General features: G+C 43.0%; 1 protein-coding gene across 1 annotated transcript in view; it reads right to left on the reverse strand.

Annotated features, from left to right (window-relative positions):
- Positions 1-14,241, reverse strand: part of LOC120809151 (E3 ubiquitin-protein ligase znrf1) — a 35,112-nt gene that overhangs the window by 2,230 nt on the left and 18,641 nt on the right. The window contains exons 2-3 of the mRNA XM_078097162.1: positions 11,359-11,454; positions 370-475 (exon numbers count right to left, since the gene is read on the reverse strand). Of these exons, the coding sequence (XP_077953288.1) occupies positions 370-475; positions 11,359-11,454 (202 nt within the window). The remainder of the gene's footprint in view (positions 1-369; positions 476-11,358; positions 11,455-14,241) is intronic.

Here is a 14,241-nt window from a genome sequence, read left to right on the forward strand (position 1 = left end):
ACTACACATGGAGAAAAGTTTGCGCTCAGGCCACAAAGCACGGAGCCGACTTAGTTTTCCTTCCTCTGAGATGAGCAGCTGCTTGAAGGGTCACGGTTTGCCATTGACCTTTAGGACTCAGGATGGACCGTTAGTCCCGGCATCGGACACAATGGGTTCGATTCGATATCGAGTCCAATTGCGACGGTGATGAGGCAAATCTCTCGCACACAGTTTGGAGCCGATGGCAGCCAAACGCATTCTAATAACCGCTAGTACTCTTTTTGGGGGAAGAGAAACAACTGCCCAAGGAATGCTGCGATTTTTTAAACGTGCACAATTTTATAAAAGGCATGTGTGTGTGTGTGTGTGTGTGTGTGTGTGTGTCACCTTTTGTGGTAGATGCAGAGGCATGGCAGTCTGGCTATGGTGTCCCCTTGCTGCAGTTCCTCTAGACAGATCACACACTCACCGGCATCTCTTGCCAGCACGTCATCTAAGGTGGCAGCGACGCACACACACACACACACACACACACACAGCAAAGCACATATTAGTATGCAACAAAGAAAGCGTCAATTTCCGCCTGTGACAGCAGAGAGCAGTGCGCAGCATTACACAGTTGTTGGTTTTTGGGTTTCAGCCTTGGATCGGTTTCCTCTTTCTGTCTTTCACAGAATATTCCTATTTCTTGTCCCGGCATTGAAGGCGTGCCCATAGAGTATGGAATGGTTTAAATTTAGAATTTTTACGTCTCAAATGTGGATTCTGTTTTTCATAGGAGAGATTTTACATTCATTCCGGCTAAACTGGGATAAAATGAAGCCCAAATAACGGCAAATAATTAATATGGTTAAAAATAATGAAAGAAACCGGCTATGTAAAGAAAAACACAAAAGGACATAAAAGTCATATGGAGTTTTGGCAGCCCCAACATTCTAGGTCCTTCAGGGGGCGTTAAACAAATACTGAAACCATAGACCAGTAGGGCTGTAAAAATTGCTCAAAAATGACATTTGAATATTCGCTTTAAAAAAACACATATATTCGAATACCTGGTTGGCACGTCGACAACAGGACAAATAAATACAACGCGACATAACTGCTTGTATAGGTAATTCATTTAGGTTTAAACATATTTAACAACATATTACCTACAAATAAGTAAATGAAGTAACAAAGATGATAAAGTAAGTAAATTAACTAAGACCACAGATCTCTCTCTCTCTCTCTAAATGAACGACAATAAATAAATGCCGAGTGCTGATCACGATACCAGTATTGAGTTTTTTTTGCTGTCTTCATTTGGTTTTTTGGGGTTTTGCAACCAGAATTTACACAAGACGGTGGGGTCGGGTAAAACCAGATGCTGAATTAGACATTATTTAGGAGGCTAAAACTAATTTTTAATAGTGAAATAACGCAGTGAGAGGGTTAAAGTTCTGACACGAACCATGGTAGTTTTGCCAGCAGGGGGCGGCAACACAATAGCCACACCCACTGACAATTTAGGGTGCAACCCAGACCCCGAGGTCTCACTGGAGGAGACGCAGAGACCTGCGGAGGTCCAGCCTGACTTCAGACGGTGGACAGAGGAATACGCCGAAAAAACTGGCTTTTTTCATAAGGATCCACGCAAGACGAAAGACGGATCTCTTTGCCGTGGCCGTGTTTTAGGCCACACCGCGTCCCATCCCGTGGGTCCCTCTCCCCAGTTTTGGAACCACTGCTCTCCAGCATACTTACTTTGACTCTAAATTGACCATCATTTACTAAATGAACAAGCGTTGTGTCTTTGAAAAATAGAGCATATGTGCCATGATTGTATTTCGAGAGCAGATTCCCAAACTAGTTTGATAATATCTGGTTTATATTTTGAAACTCCCCTAACCATAAGGACCTGCACACGCACTTTTTGCACATGGTGCGTTCATCACCAAACCGTCTGAATAGACGTCCTGTTTGCAACATACAAACCATTGATCTATGAACCTGAAACAATGAGATGATATAGTACGACGTGTTATCTCACAACACCTCGTGTCACAGTGGAGCACGTCCCAAAGACCCTGCAGCCCGGCTGCTGCTCCACTCCACTGAGATCAGCCGACTGCCGGAGCAGAAGCCCGGAGCTCAGCTCCTAATCCTCCGTGAGGCAATTAAAGCCAAGCCGGTCGCAGCTTCTCACCAATTACCGGCTTGTTTACTTCCTCTTTGCGCGTCGTCTTTTGGTGCCGAAACAACCAGGGAATTTGATTGATTTGATTTGATTGTTTGCCATCGCTGTTCTCTTTGTCTGCGCCCTCGCGGTGGGTATTAAATTACATTCACAATGTATTAATTCACGTGGTATTTAAAGCGAAACAGGGAACCACAGAAAAGCCGCGGTGACTGTTGAAAATCAGCATCGTCATGTGACACATCTGGAACGAAGGCAGAAGAAAAACCCTAAAAGAACTCAACATGATCCAAATCCCGAGACATGAATTCACAGCACGACAGTGATGTTAACAGAGAGGAACAGAGCTGAGACACGTGATTTGATAACCACAGAGGTCCCTGAAATGATTCACCGGTGAATTTCTTATTTATACTCAATCCTGACAATAAACGTAGTTGAGATACTATTTAATTAAACTGCCTTTATTGTATTTAAACCAACTGTTTTAACATCTGCATTTAATGTCTTTTTATGGAACTAAATCATGGCCCTAAGACATCAGTCAGATGTTGCGGACCTTTGCACGAGGACATTCTCTCTAAGTCTCTAAAGATGTGTGAAGATCTGCTGCTTTTTGAGGTTTTGATGTCTCTGTTTCAGCAATAAATAAATAAGAGCCATAGCAATACTATTGAGCTGAGGAGCTGAGGTTCATGACAGGCTGTAAATTGGCAACTGCAAATGTTGAACCATATTAATAGAATTCTACTCCTCACGTTGGCAGCCATGAATAATTATTTTTGGATGCATTTAAGACAAAACAAAATGAAAAACCATGGGCCCATGTTATTAATTTGATTAAGAGGAGATATAATACTTTTTATATAAAGGATAAAACAATTTATTATGTTAAAATAGGTTTTTAGGCTTGATGAAATGGGACTTACAGTATATTCGTGGTGGGTTTCATGCTACTCAATGATAAATGACAGTTAGTGGTAGTAATGCACCAAGGAACCGAACGTGTCTTCAAAGGACATAAAGAAGAAGCGAGCCTGCAAGTAAATGTGGATCTTAATGATGCCTCATTCAAAGAAACAACTTTACTAGAAGGAAAGGAATCCACTGAACGTATTCATTAGGCCGTAGGTCAAAGCATGAGGGTAGACGCTGGGATAACTTAGGCCCTCTAGACGCAGGGTTTGCTTATCATGAAGATGGCGCCGACAATGGCCGCCACGGTGCTTCGGTGCGCTTTGTTTGTGGTTGTTTTTGTTGTTGATTATGTTTCCTGTTGCGATTCCCGGAGCTCTTTCACCAGAGATCAGCTCTTGAACATCCGAGGAACAACTCCAGCGGAATTACTTCCAACTTTTTTTCTTTCTTCTGTGGAATTACTGGACATTATAGTCAAAGGTGCCTGCCAGCCTGCTTCAAGGCCTCCACCATCATCCCTGTTCCCAAGAAGACCAGGACCACAGGACTCAATGACTACAGGCCCGTCGCCCTGACCTCTGTAGTCATGAAGTCTTTTGAACGGCTAGTCCTGTCCCACCTGAAGTCCCTCACCGACCCCCTCCTGGACCCCCTGCCGTTCGCCTACAGAGCCAACAGGTCTGTGGACGATGCTGTCAACATGGCCCTCCACTACATCCTCCAGCATCTGGACTCCCCAGGAACCTACGCCAGGATCCCGTTTGTGGACTTCAGCTCTGCCTTCAACACCATCATCCCGTCTCTGCTGCAGGACAAACTCGCCCAGCTGCACGTGCCCGCCTCCACCTGCAAGTGGATCACAGACTTCCTGTCTGACAGGAAGCAGCACGTGAAGCTGGGGAAACATGTCTCAGCCTCTCGGACCATCAGCACCGGTTCCCCCCAATGCTGCGTTCTCTCCCCTCTGCTCTTCTCCCTGTACACCAACAGCTGCACCTCCAGCCACCAGTCCGTCAAGCTCCTGAAGTTTGCGGATGACACCACCCTCATTGGACTAGTCTCTGGTGGGGACGAGTCCGCCTACAGGTGGGGGTCTGACCATCTGGTGTCGTGGTGCAGCCACAACAACCTGGAGCTCAACGCTCTAAAGACAGTGGAGATGGTTGTGGATTTCAGGAGGAACAGAGCCCCACCCTCCTCCATTACCCTGTGTGACTCCCCCATCACTATTGTGGATTCCTTCCGTTTCCTGGGCTCCATCATCACCCAGGACCTCAAGTGGGAGCTGAACATCAGCTCCATCACCAAGAAGGCTCAGCAGAGGTTGTTCTTCCTGAGGCAGCTGAAGAAATTCAACCTGCCAAAGACGATGATGGTGCACTTTTATACGTCCATCCTCTGCTCCTCCATCACCGTATGGTACGCTGCAGCCACTGCCAAGGACAAGGGCAGGCTTCAGCGGGTCATCCGCTCTGCAGAGAAGGTGATCGGCTGCAATCTGCCGTCCCTGCAGGACTTGTTCGCTTCCAGGTCTCTGAAGCGAGCTAAAAAGATGGTAGCCAACCCCTCTCACCCCGGACAAAACCTGTTTGTGCCCCTTCCATCTGGCAGGAGGCTGAGGTCCATCAGGACTAAGACCTCCCGCCACGTTTCTTCCCGTCGGCAGTCGGGCTCATCAACAGAGCCCGGTCCCCCACTGACTGACTCTGACATTCCATTTTGCGATCATTGAAGCAAATTGTAGCAAACCACAGTCAATTTTAATCATACTAAACTCAACACAAAAATTGAATTGGATTTAGAGATTGATACAGATAGATATAGAGGTAGATGGATATAGAAAGAGAAATAGCGGTAGATGGGTGGATAGATATAGAGGTAGATAGATGGATAGATATAGAGGTAGATAGATATAGAGGTAGATAAATGGATAGATATAGAGGTAGATAGATATAGAGGTAGATAAATGGATAGATATAGAGGTAGATAGATGGATAGATATATAGATGGATGGGTAGATAGATGCATAGAATAGGAGACAGAAGATATACGGGATGCTCTGACTGTAAATCAGCTTAGTTACTCCGCAAACTCCCCTGCTCCTCCCGCCTTCCTCCCTCCGTCTATCTGTCGCCTCTTCTGACCCTACTTTTACTCTATTGTCCACAGTAACTCAGCCCTTTGTGCCCCCCGGCCTGAAACCATACAGCGTCTCTCTGCTGTGGCTAAAATCTCAGGATTCTACATATACGCTATGAGATGATAACACAGCAGCTCTACTCCTCCTACTCGCAAGATTTCCTGAGCAAATAATTCCAAACCAGGATTAATCAACTTCCAAAACAGTCCATATCTGACTGTGAGGGGCAAAAGCATTATATCTTAAGTCCAAGAAAAGAGGAAAGCTCCAATAATCAAATGAAGAGCGTTGTTCAATTGTGATTCCTTCATTCACGAAATGTTTTTGTGAAGTAGGTCATCCGGAGGTGGTGCCCTTACTGGACCAGGGAATAACCACAGTTCAGACTAATCTCCACAGACTCACAGTGATTATCAGATTGTATTGATAATCTATAAATAGATCTTGATCTCTGGCAGCCTATGACCCAATATCCGGTTTACAGGAGGAGCATCTAGGTCTTTCTGTACCAGCCTAAAGAGACTGACACGCGTGGGTCCATGCCTTCCAGAACTACACATTCTATCCGCCCGTGTCTTCCACAACAACTAAATCTGTTAAACAATTTTACAATGGTTTTATTCAAAATAAAACTATTTGAAAACACCAAAGATTAGCGTAACTGTTAGCTGCTACTCTCGAATTAAACAAGTTCCCTAAAACCATAGGGTATGGCTCTGATAAGGGTTAGAGGACCTGCATCGTCATGGTTACAATGGTAATCACCATGGTCATGTCTGATGTTTGGTGGCTCTACAGTGACATCAGTGGACTTCCTCCTTTGCTCCAGTCCTAATTACTGAGTCTGCGAGAGGACTAAACAATGACTGATACCGCCACCCTTCTTGTTTGTTCTGTCTATTCTCTCTTTCCTCTTCTGTCTGTCTTGCGACAAATGGGGCCATAAAATAAAAAGTGTTTAACCCGTTGGGAGTATTAAAAAACACTTTGAATCTTCACTTTAATGATTTGTGGTGGAGGGGTCTAGAGGAGGATTTAATATGAAGATACTTCAAACTCTGGTGAGCATGAACATGCTCCGTGAATTTCATTGAAATTTGTCTGTTTCTTGACTACAACTAATTTAATTTAAAGGTTAGGTGGCCATTGGACGTTATCCTCTGGGTTGTCTAACTATCTGCTTTTATGCACCAACCGCCAAGTCAAATTCCTTGTATGTCTGACATATGTTGGTAATAAATGTTTCCTGATCCTGGATACAACGAAGCCATTGGGGGTTATCTTCTGGATACAATGAATCACGCCTTAAATGTCATAGCAAGAGTTAGACGGACAAAGACACGGCAAGAAGGTCCTGGGTTTAACGGCTTCAGCTTAAGTGTTGGCTTCACAAAAGTGAGGGAATATATTAGTTAAATAGTAAATGAATGTATAACAAATGTGGAAAACCAAATTTTGTAATATTGTTTTTTCAATAGAAGTGTGTCCTGTTTTTAAAATGGGGAAAATGACTTTATACTACAGATCAAACTTCATGGGATGCTTGCAAAGGAAACATGAACATTAAAATCAAATATTTACTGGATATACAAATGAAACAGATGACGACCATTCACTATGCATGTTTTTATGTTTCAAAATGAACATGGAAACAGTTGGTTTTCAAACCACACATGTACTATATATATATATAGAAACAAAACAGTGGCATTCGGTGGCTTTGATCACACCTGGACGAATCGCTAGAGACGGCCAATCGCTGAAAATCAGGCTGCAGCCTCCTGCTGAATGAAGCGTGAAGCGTCTTCTAACTCCACGTCACTCAGCATTCCAAAAAAAGGTCACCTCTGTTCAGCGGTTCAGCGGCAGTAAGCCACGATAATATCGCTGAACTCGGGGGTTCATAAGGACAGTCCACAAACCGGGCGAGTCGCTAGAAACACACACTAGAAACGCACACTGACGCACATTGTTTTTCTATGTACGCCGATTTTAGATGTGCAGAGGCTTTGAAATCTTCTCAAACTGTTCAGCGTGAATGTCACACCCAGGCCGACAATCATATCGAGCAGTAGACAGGCTTTACTACCTTCCCACTGACTCCCTGTATTGATGCAGACGGTGGATGCTTTGGAATTCAGGTAGTGATGGTTTGGTGAGGGCTACAGCGAATGAGGGAGAAATTCAATCGATGTAACCGTTTGAATTAGGAGGTGGTCTCACAATCACCGGCCTTCTCCTCACCTTGCCGCCCCCTTCCGTTTCCCTCCTGACTTTAAACTGTCTCCCCCAGTTGCTGGCTCGCCAACAGACATTTGGCAACCAACACCTTAACATCAATTATGAGTTAGAGGAGTTTCTTGTCTCCCCGTGTCCTCCGTCGACCAGAGCTGCAGGAGGCAGAGAGCACGTCTCCTGTCTCTTTCTCTCATGGTCTTCATTTGTGGGTCCCCAGAAACGCTTCTGACTTCTCGGAGTGCATCTGTCCCCCCTCTCTGTGCGTGGGGGCTATTTTTAGTGGGAGGCATTGAAATGTCATCATGCAATGTCAAAGCCCCGAAAAGACCCAGTGGTCATCTCATGCGGTTTGCGTGTTTTCATTAGGTTTAGTGCTTTTAGATTTGTGCAGGATTAAAGCTGAAATTGGTAAATCTACTGCTCATTCAGAGCGGCGAAGATGGAGCTTCAGGTGTCACATCGTGGAGTTATTTCACCTTGTTGTCATTGGTGTGAAGAGAATATGTAAGGAGAGTGTCTGCTGTTTAACCGCAATACATCTTCAGGAGGTAAAACCTCATGGACTTCCATTTTACTATCTTCTCTACTTACCTTATCTGTAACGTGGGATTTAGAGCAGCGGTTTACAACAACAACTAACATGATTAAGTAATAACGAATAAGCTTCTAAGAAAGTATTCTAGAATTTATATTTGGAGGTTATATCAGTCTGTCTATCTATCTATCTACCTACCTACCTACCTACCTATTTATCTACCTATCTATCTATGTATCTATCTACCTACCTATCAGTCTACCTATCTATCTACCTACCTACCTACCTATCAGTCTACCTATCTATCTATGTATCTATCTATCTACCTACCTATCAGTCTACCTATCTATCTACCTACCTACCTACCTATCAGTCTACCTATCTATCTACCTACCTACCTACCTATCAGTCTACCTATCTATCTACCTACCTACCTACCTATCAGTCTACCTATCTATCTACCTACCTACCTACCTATCAGTCTACCTATCTATCTACCTACCTACCTACCTATCAGTCTACCTATCTATCTATGTATCTATCTATCTACCTACCTATCAGTCTACCTATCTATCTACCTACCTACCTACCTACCTACCTACCTACCTATCAGTCTACCTATCTATCTATGTATCTATCTACCTACCTATCTGTCTACCTATCTATCTATCTATCTATCTATCTAACTGTTTATCTATGTATCTACCTACCTGTCTAACTGTTTGTCTATCGATCAAACTTTTGGGGGTGTGGCTTTGGAGAGGGGCCCTGAAGGGATTGGCTGTCAGGGTTGACAAATTAAGACTTTCTCGCTAGATTTGGCAATTTTAAGAGCCAATGCTCCCTACTGCTTTCACAGGCTTTTTCAGTTAAATCATTTAGATATTTTTTCTCTGGCAAACTTGTTTGTTTCTCTAATGTTAGTGACCCAGGGTTTGAATGATTGTAGTATCATACAGCAGAGAACTCCAGAGATCCAGAGATACACCTTCACATGGGATACTTTCGAGATTTGAAAGGCCAGACTTGATGTTTTACCATTAAACATGTTAGAAGTTTACCATCTCAAAATAGAACATCAAAATGAATGAGCACTTTTGGTAACGAAACCTAACCAAATATCTCACGATCTTCTCCTTAAACTAACTAAAGTAGGTTTGTTTCCTTGAACATAACTGAGATCTTTCTTGTAAAGACAGATGTAGAAGGATGAAAAGACTCTTTTAAATTAATTAATTAATTAAATTGACAGATGCCGCTGGACCTTTTATAGTGAGAAGCACGCCAAATGCAGAGGAACCTTCCATTAGCTATCATTGGAACTTTATTATGAAATATTTGTCTTTCCCATCCGTTTAGATTCCTGCGTATATCGCACAGTAAGTGAGTGATGACCTTGCTGAGATGTGCTGACGCGCAACAGTTAGCGGGCTCAGGTGATTGACAATAGCGCTGTGAGCGTGGTGGGAAACAAGATAAGCTCTAGCGCGGGCCGTTTTGGGCTTCTCAAAAACCCAAGAGAGAGGGAGAGACAAAGATTACACAGCGAGACAGAGGACACAGAGAACAGCGGGACCGACTTTGGTGGAAATAAAGTGTGACACGACAGACTGAGCCGTCAAAAAAAGAAGAGGAATTGTGGGAGTCCTTCTCCTTTTACCCTCTCCCCTCATCCGTTATCAGCTATGAGGGTGCTCCATCACTCTGGACAGTTTCACCCTCCTCTTTCCCGTCTCTGTCACTCTCTCCTCGTTCCCATCACGCTCCGAGTCCGGCTGGAGGCACTAAACGAGAATTGTTCTTTACTGCGCTGGCCTCATGGGCCCAGTCGAATGCTGTTGGTGGAGCCGTGAACCGCCTCCGCCTCGGAGGACTTTACAGGATTTAGTATTTGTGATATTTGTGGATATCACACAGCATGTGCACACACACAACACAGTTCTACAAGGTGACCTTCAGGCTTCAGATCAGAACATGTGCCTAGTTTTGAGTCAAACTATGACTTGTCAATCAACGAGCCGCTGGGGTCCACAAGCAGCGCGGCTGCATGCAATCACATGTCTCCAGGCGAGCAAACAGGGGTCGGTCCTGGAACTGAAGTGGACTATAAAGGCTTTAATTCCGTCCATTGAGGGTATCACCATGGACGCTGAGTAACTATAAATATGACAATTACTTAAAATGCATTCACTACTGTAATGATTTGCTGCTTTGCCAGACTTTTTTGGAGGTTTTTGGACTGTTGATCACGCAAAAGAAATTAAAGATGTCATCTTAGTTTCTCCTATCCATGCTGGCCTGTCAAAACATCTCTTCTTTGTAGCCACAGACGGCTCAGTGAATTTCACCGACTTCTACAGGAACTGCGACTGGATGACTTCCAGCGCTACATGATACTAGCCGTTAGCCCGTTTGATAGCTTGTTGGCTCGGATCGTGGGACCGGACTTCACATCACACTTCTCTGCCGAGGGAACCGTCCCATGTCAAGACAATTTTAACTTTTGCAACTTTCGCCGTTTGACGCAGATTTGCTCTAGATGATGTAGTAGCCTAGCAGCTAGCTTAGCCTTGCAGCACGCTTAGCATAGCAGTGCTTTAAGTGGTCCGTTCGCCACTCAACCCCCTTCTGTTTGATACGTGGAGTAATTCCTCTGCACAGTTCCTGTGTTTGTCGGTCCCGGAAGTAAACAAACGTACGTTAACTATGTTAAAATACTTTGTCGCATTAATCTCGGCCACATTAATCGCATAGATTAATGCATTTATGTTGACATCCCTACATTGTATACATACATCAAGATGTTGTTTCTACTGTCATTTTTCCTCCTATTTCATGTCATAATCAGTGCAGCCTTACATTTTGTACTGTTCCCTTTATGAGCTATGGTTGCACAATTGGACATTAAAAAAAGACTATAATACCCATAATACGAGGGCTTCCATTCAATAAGGTGTCATGCTGTAAGTTAGGTGCTATATTTCATTTTGTTTAATCTAATTCTAGTAAAACCCTCATAAGAGGTGAGTGCATAATATTACTTTGAATGTGTTCATGTAAATGCTGTATCATGCTGTATGATGCTAGCGCTGATAGCAGTAGCATTGAGCACATCCAATGACCAGGGACACTGGGATGATTAAAGGACAGGGACCACGGAAGTACACCGCAGAGTAACAGATGAGTAGTCACAAGATCCAATCAGTCCTGTGTTGGTTTAATAACAGGCGTAGAGGAGAGACAGTGGGGGGGATGAGCTCACAGAGTATATCAGTGTATCACAGTATACATGTGACAAAAACATATCATTTCTTTCCTGCGTTCCAAATGGAAGAGGTTCCTACAGAAAGAGATAGACGCTTTCCTTACCATTATAAGAGAGGCGTGGCTTGCTTAGACACATGATGAAGTGAACTTCCATTTCATTGGATGCCACAGACTTGGAGCAGACAGGACACTTGAATCCTAGAAAGAAACAAGAGGACAAATGGTTGAATTGAGATAAATACCTCTTAAATAAAAGATGCTTCGTGATCTGCGATTAACCCAGTTGATACATGTATATGCTTTACGCACGTGTATTTACAGTCTATATATTAAAAGGCCACATTTTTCGATTTCTTTTCCTAAAAAAAAAAGGTGAAACATGTGTTTGAGGTTGAAACGATGGTACACATTTATCTTCCAAGACAACGATGTAAAGTCCAGGGAGCCCCAGTGATAAATCACCCATCAGCATGCCACTTATGTGCTGCGGTTGCTCTCCGGGGCTCCTGGATCCAATCTCGCGACAAAACCCTAACAAACTGAAGTAGAGCGCAGCCACGTCAGACAACTAACCCACGGTGGCATCATATGTTGGACTGCAAAGCCATTCAACACTAGTGATGTTTTACATTTGTCATCGTGACTAAACGACGGATAGAATCGATGTGAACCAAAAAGAAAACCATTGGAATGTGGATTTAGGAATTATTCTGAAATTCTAGGTGGAATTCTAGTTGCTTCCCTTTATACATGCAAATGTTAAGTGAAGCAACATCTGAAGGTCAGCACGATAACGTGACATGAACACAGGCAAACAGCATAAATGATATTTACTGAGGCAAAGATCCTCTTCTGAGTGGAAAACATTTCCCCTCAATATGTTGTGTGATTGTGTTTGCGTTCAGCTTTTTAGAGCTTACTCTCTAGGTTGAGACTTTCTCGGCTGGCCGTGGTTGCACATAGTAACTGGATGATTGGCTCAGATTATAAACACAAATGAGTGTGTATTTAAAATAGATATAAGTAAAGTCAAATTCAGAAGCAGAACCATTTAGTGCCAAGTATGTTGCACATGTGTGTTAATGTGTTTGGTTTTCATGGATAGACAATATGGTTTAAAGTAAACAGTACATTTTCTAGGAATATAATAATTTTTAGAAAAAACTGAAATACTTCATTTAGTATGATATGTACATTTTGATTTAGATAAGCCTTACGACAGTCAAATGTTTTACAACCACGATTAGGGCTGCCACGATATCAAATTTGCGTTGCGTTATTTGCGATAAACGATATTATTGCCATTTTCCGACCATTTTATGCCACTGATATCATAATGACAATATAATAGCACAGTAATACAAGTACATTACATTTACATTACAGGTAATTTAGCTGACCACGACGACCCGAGAACGTTTTATTTGTCAGGATATTTGGACATTGGAATCCAAAAAATATATCCCTCCAAAGGTTCGAGAAAATTGTGTCCAGAGGAAAAGCGCGCCGCAGCAGCCGGGAGGTTTAGCCGTCACTCAGCCGTCACTGCGTGGTCTCGACCGACTTCCCTCACAATTTTGTGTTTTTGGATGATTTGGATAGCAGGTTATGCTATGTTATACAGTACTTAGAAGCTGACACCATCAAGCTCTACCTTGATCCACCGAGGTTCTTAAATTACAACTTTCAGTAATTCACAGATTCTAGGCTAATTATGCTTACCATATTTTTCCCACTGAACAGCCCTTATAAAGCTTTTAACGACACTATCCTAATGTAATTCTTTTACTTTGGAATAGTCGTCTTAAGAGGTTATTTGCACAGAAACACACATCTTAAGTGAAAACAACCACAATTAAAAAAGTCTATAGATTTAATTATGTAACTGTCTGCAAACACAATCACATGTTTGTCTAAGAAATATTGTACAAATATTGATTATAAAAGCTTCAGAATTAGGGGCATAGAGATTGTGTAGTTGTACCATTTGTCAGGCTGCAGACAGGCCAATTACCTACACACAGAACCCCTCCGCGCACACACACACACACACACACACACACACACACACACCTTCACATGGCACCTGACCCACTTCTCCCCTGGCTGCTATTTTCAGATGCTCCATGGGGACGAGCAGGGGGGGAGATGGAGGTGCAGAACGAAGGTGAGAAATGCCAGGCATTTAAGGGAGAACAGAGGGTTATGATACGAGGCCCAGCAGGACTATAGCTGTGCAGTCAGGGAGGTGTGTGTGTCTGTGTGTGTGCGCATTTGCCTTTTAACGCAGCCTGGCACTACAAATCCTGGAGGACTCTTCATATTGAAGGAGTGTTTAAGGTCAGATAGAGACAAAAATAATTCAAAGGACTGGATCATAAATGAATTAGAGCGATGCCTAAGTGAACGTGTGGATGCGTGTGTGTGTGTGTGTGTTTGAGCGAATTACAACGCACAACGCGGTGGATTGGGTTTCTGTAGAATTGGCGGTGTGCACTTGAACGATCGGCAAGCTCTATTAAGTTGACTCCGTCTGTCCTTTTCTTACCTCCTCATCATCATCATAATCAACACACATTGTTTTGTTTGATCATATTTAGCAATTTAAGTTTCTAGCTGGTGATGTTGAGAGACCACACGGGAGACCTTTTATCCAACTGTAGGCCTGTCGCAACATTGCGGTAAAATGACGTATCGCACGCTCTCTGAATTTTAGTGCTGTGATATTCACAGCTCCGTGTCCCTTTCACTTATTATTGGGGTTTTATTTATATAGGATATATTTTTTCACATTCTGATTCTAATGTCTAACTATTCTGACAAATAATACGTTCTTTGTTCTTTGAAATAGCGTACTTTTATTACTATTATTATTATAGCGTCATTATGTTATCAATGGCGTAAAATGGTCTTAAAATCGCAATAATATCGAATATCGCAATAAATGCTGGTGCAATAATCGCACAACAAAAATTTGATATCGTG

The sequence above is a fragment of the Gasterosteus aculeatus genome, chromosome Y (genome assembly GCF_964276395.1).
Source record: "Gasterosteus aculeatus chromosome Y, fGasAcu3.hap1.1, whole genome shotgun sequence".
Lineage (NCBI taxonomy): Eukaryota > Metazoa > Chordata > Actinopteri > Perciformes > Gasterosteidae > Gasterosteus > Gasterosteus aculeatus.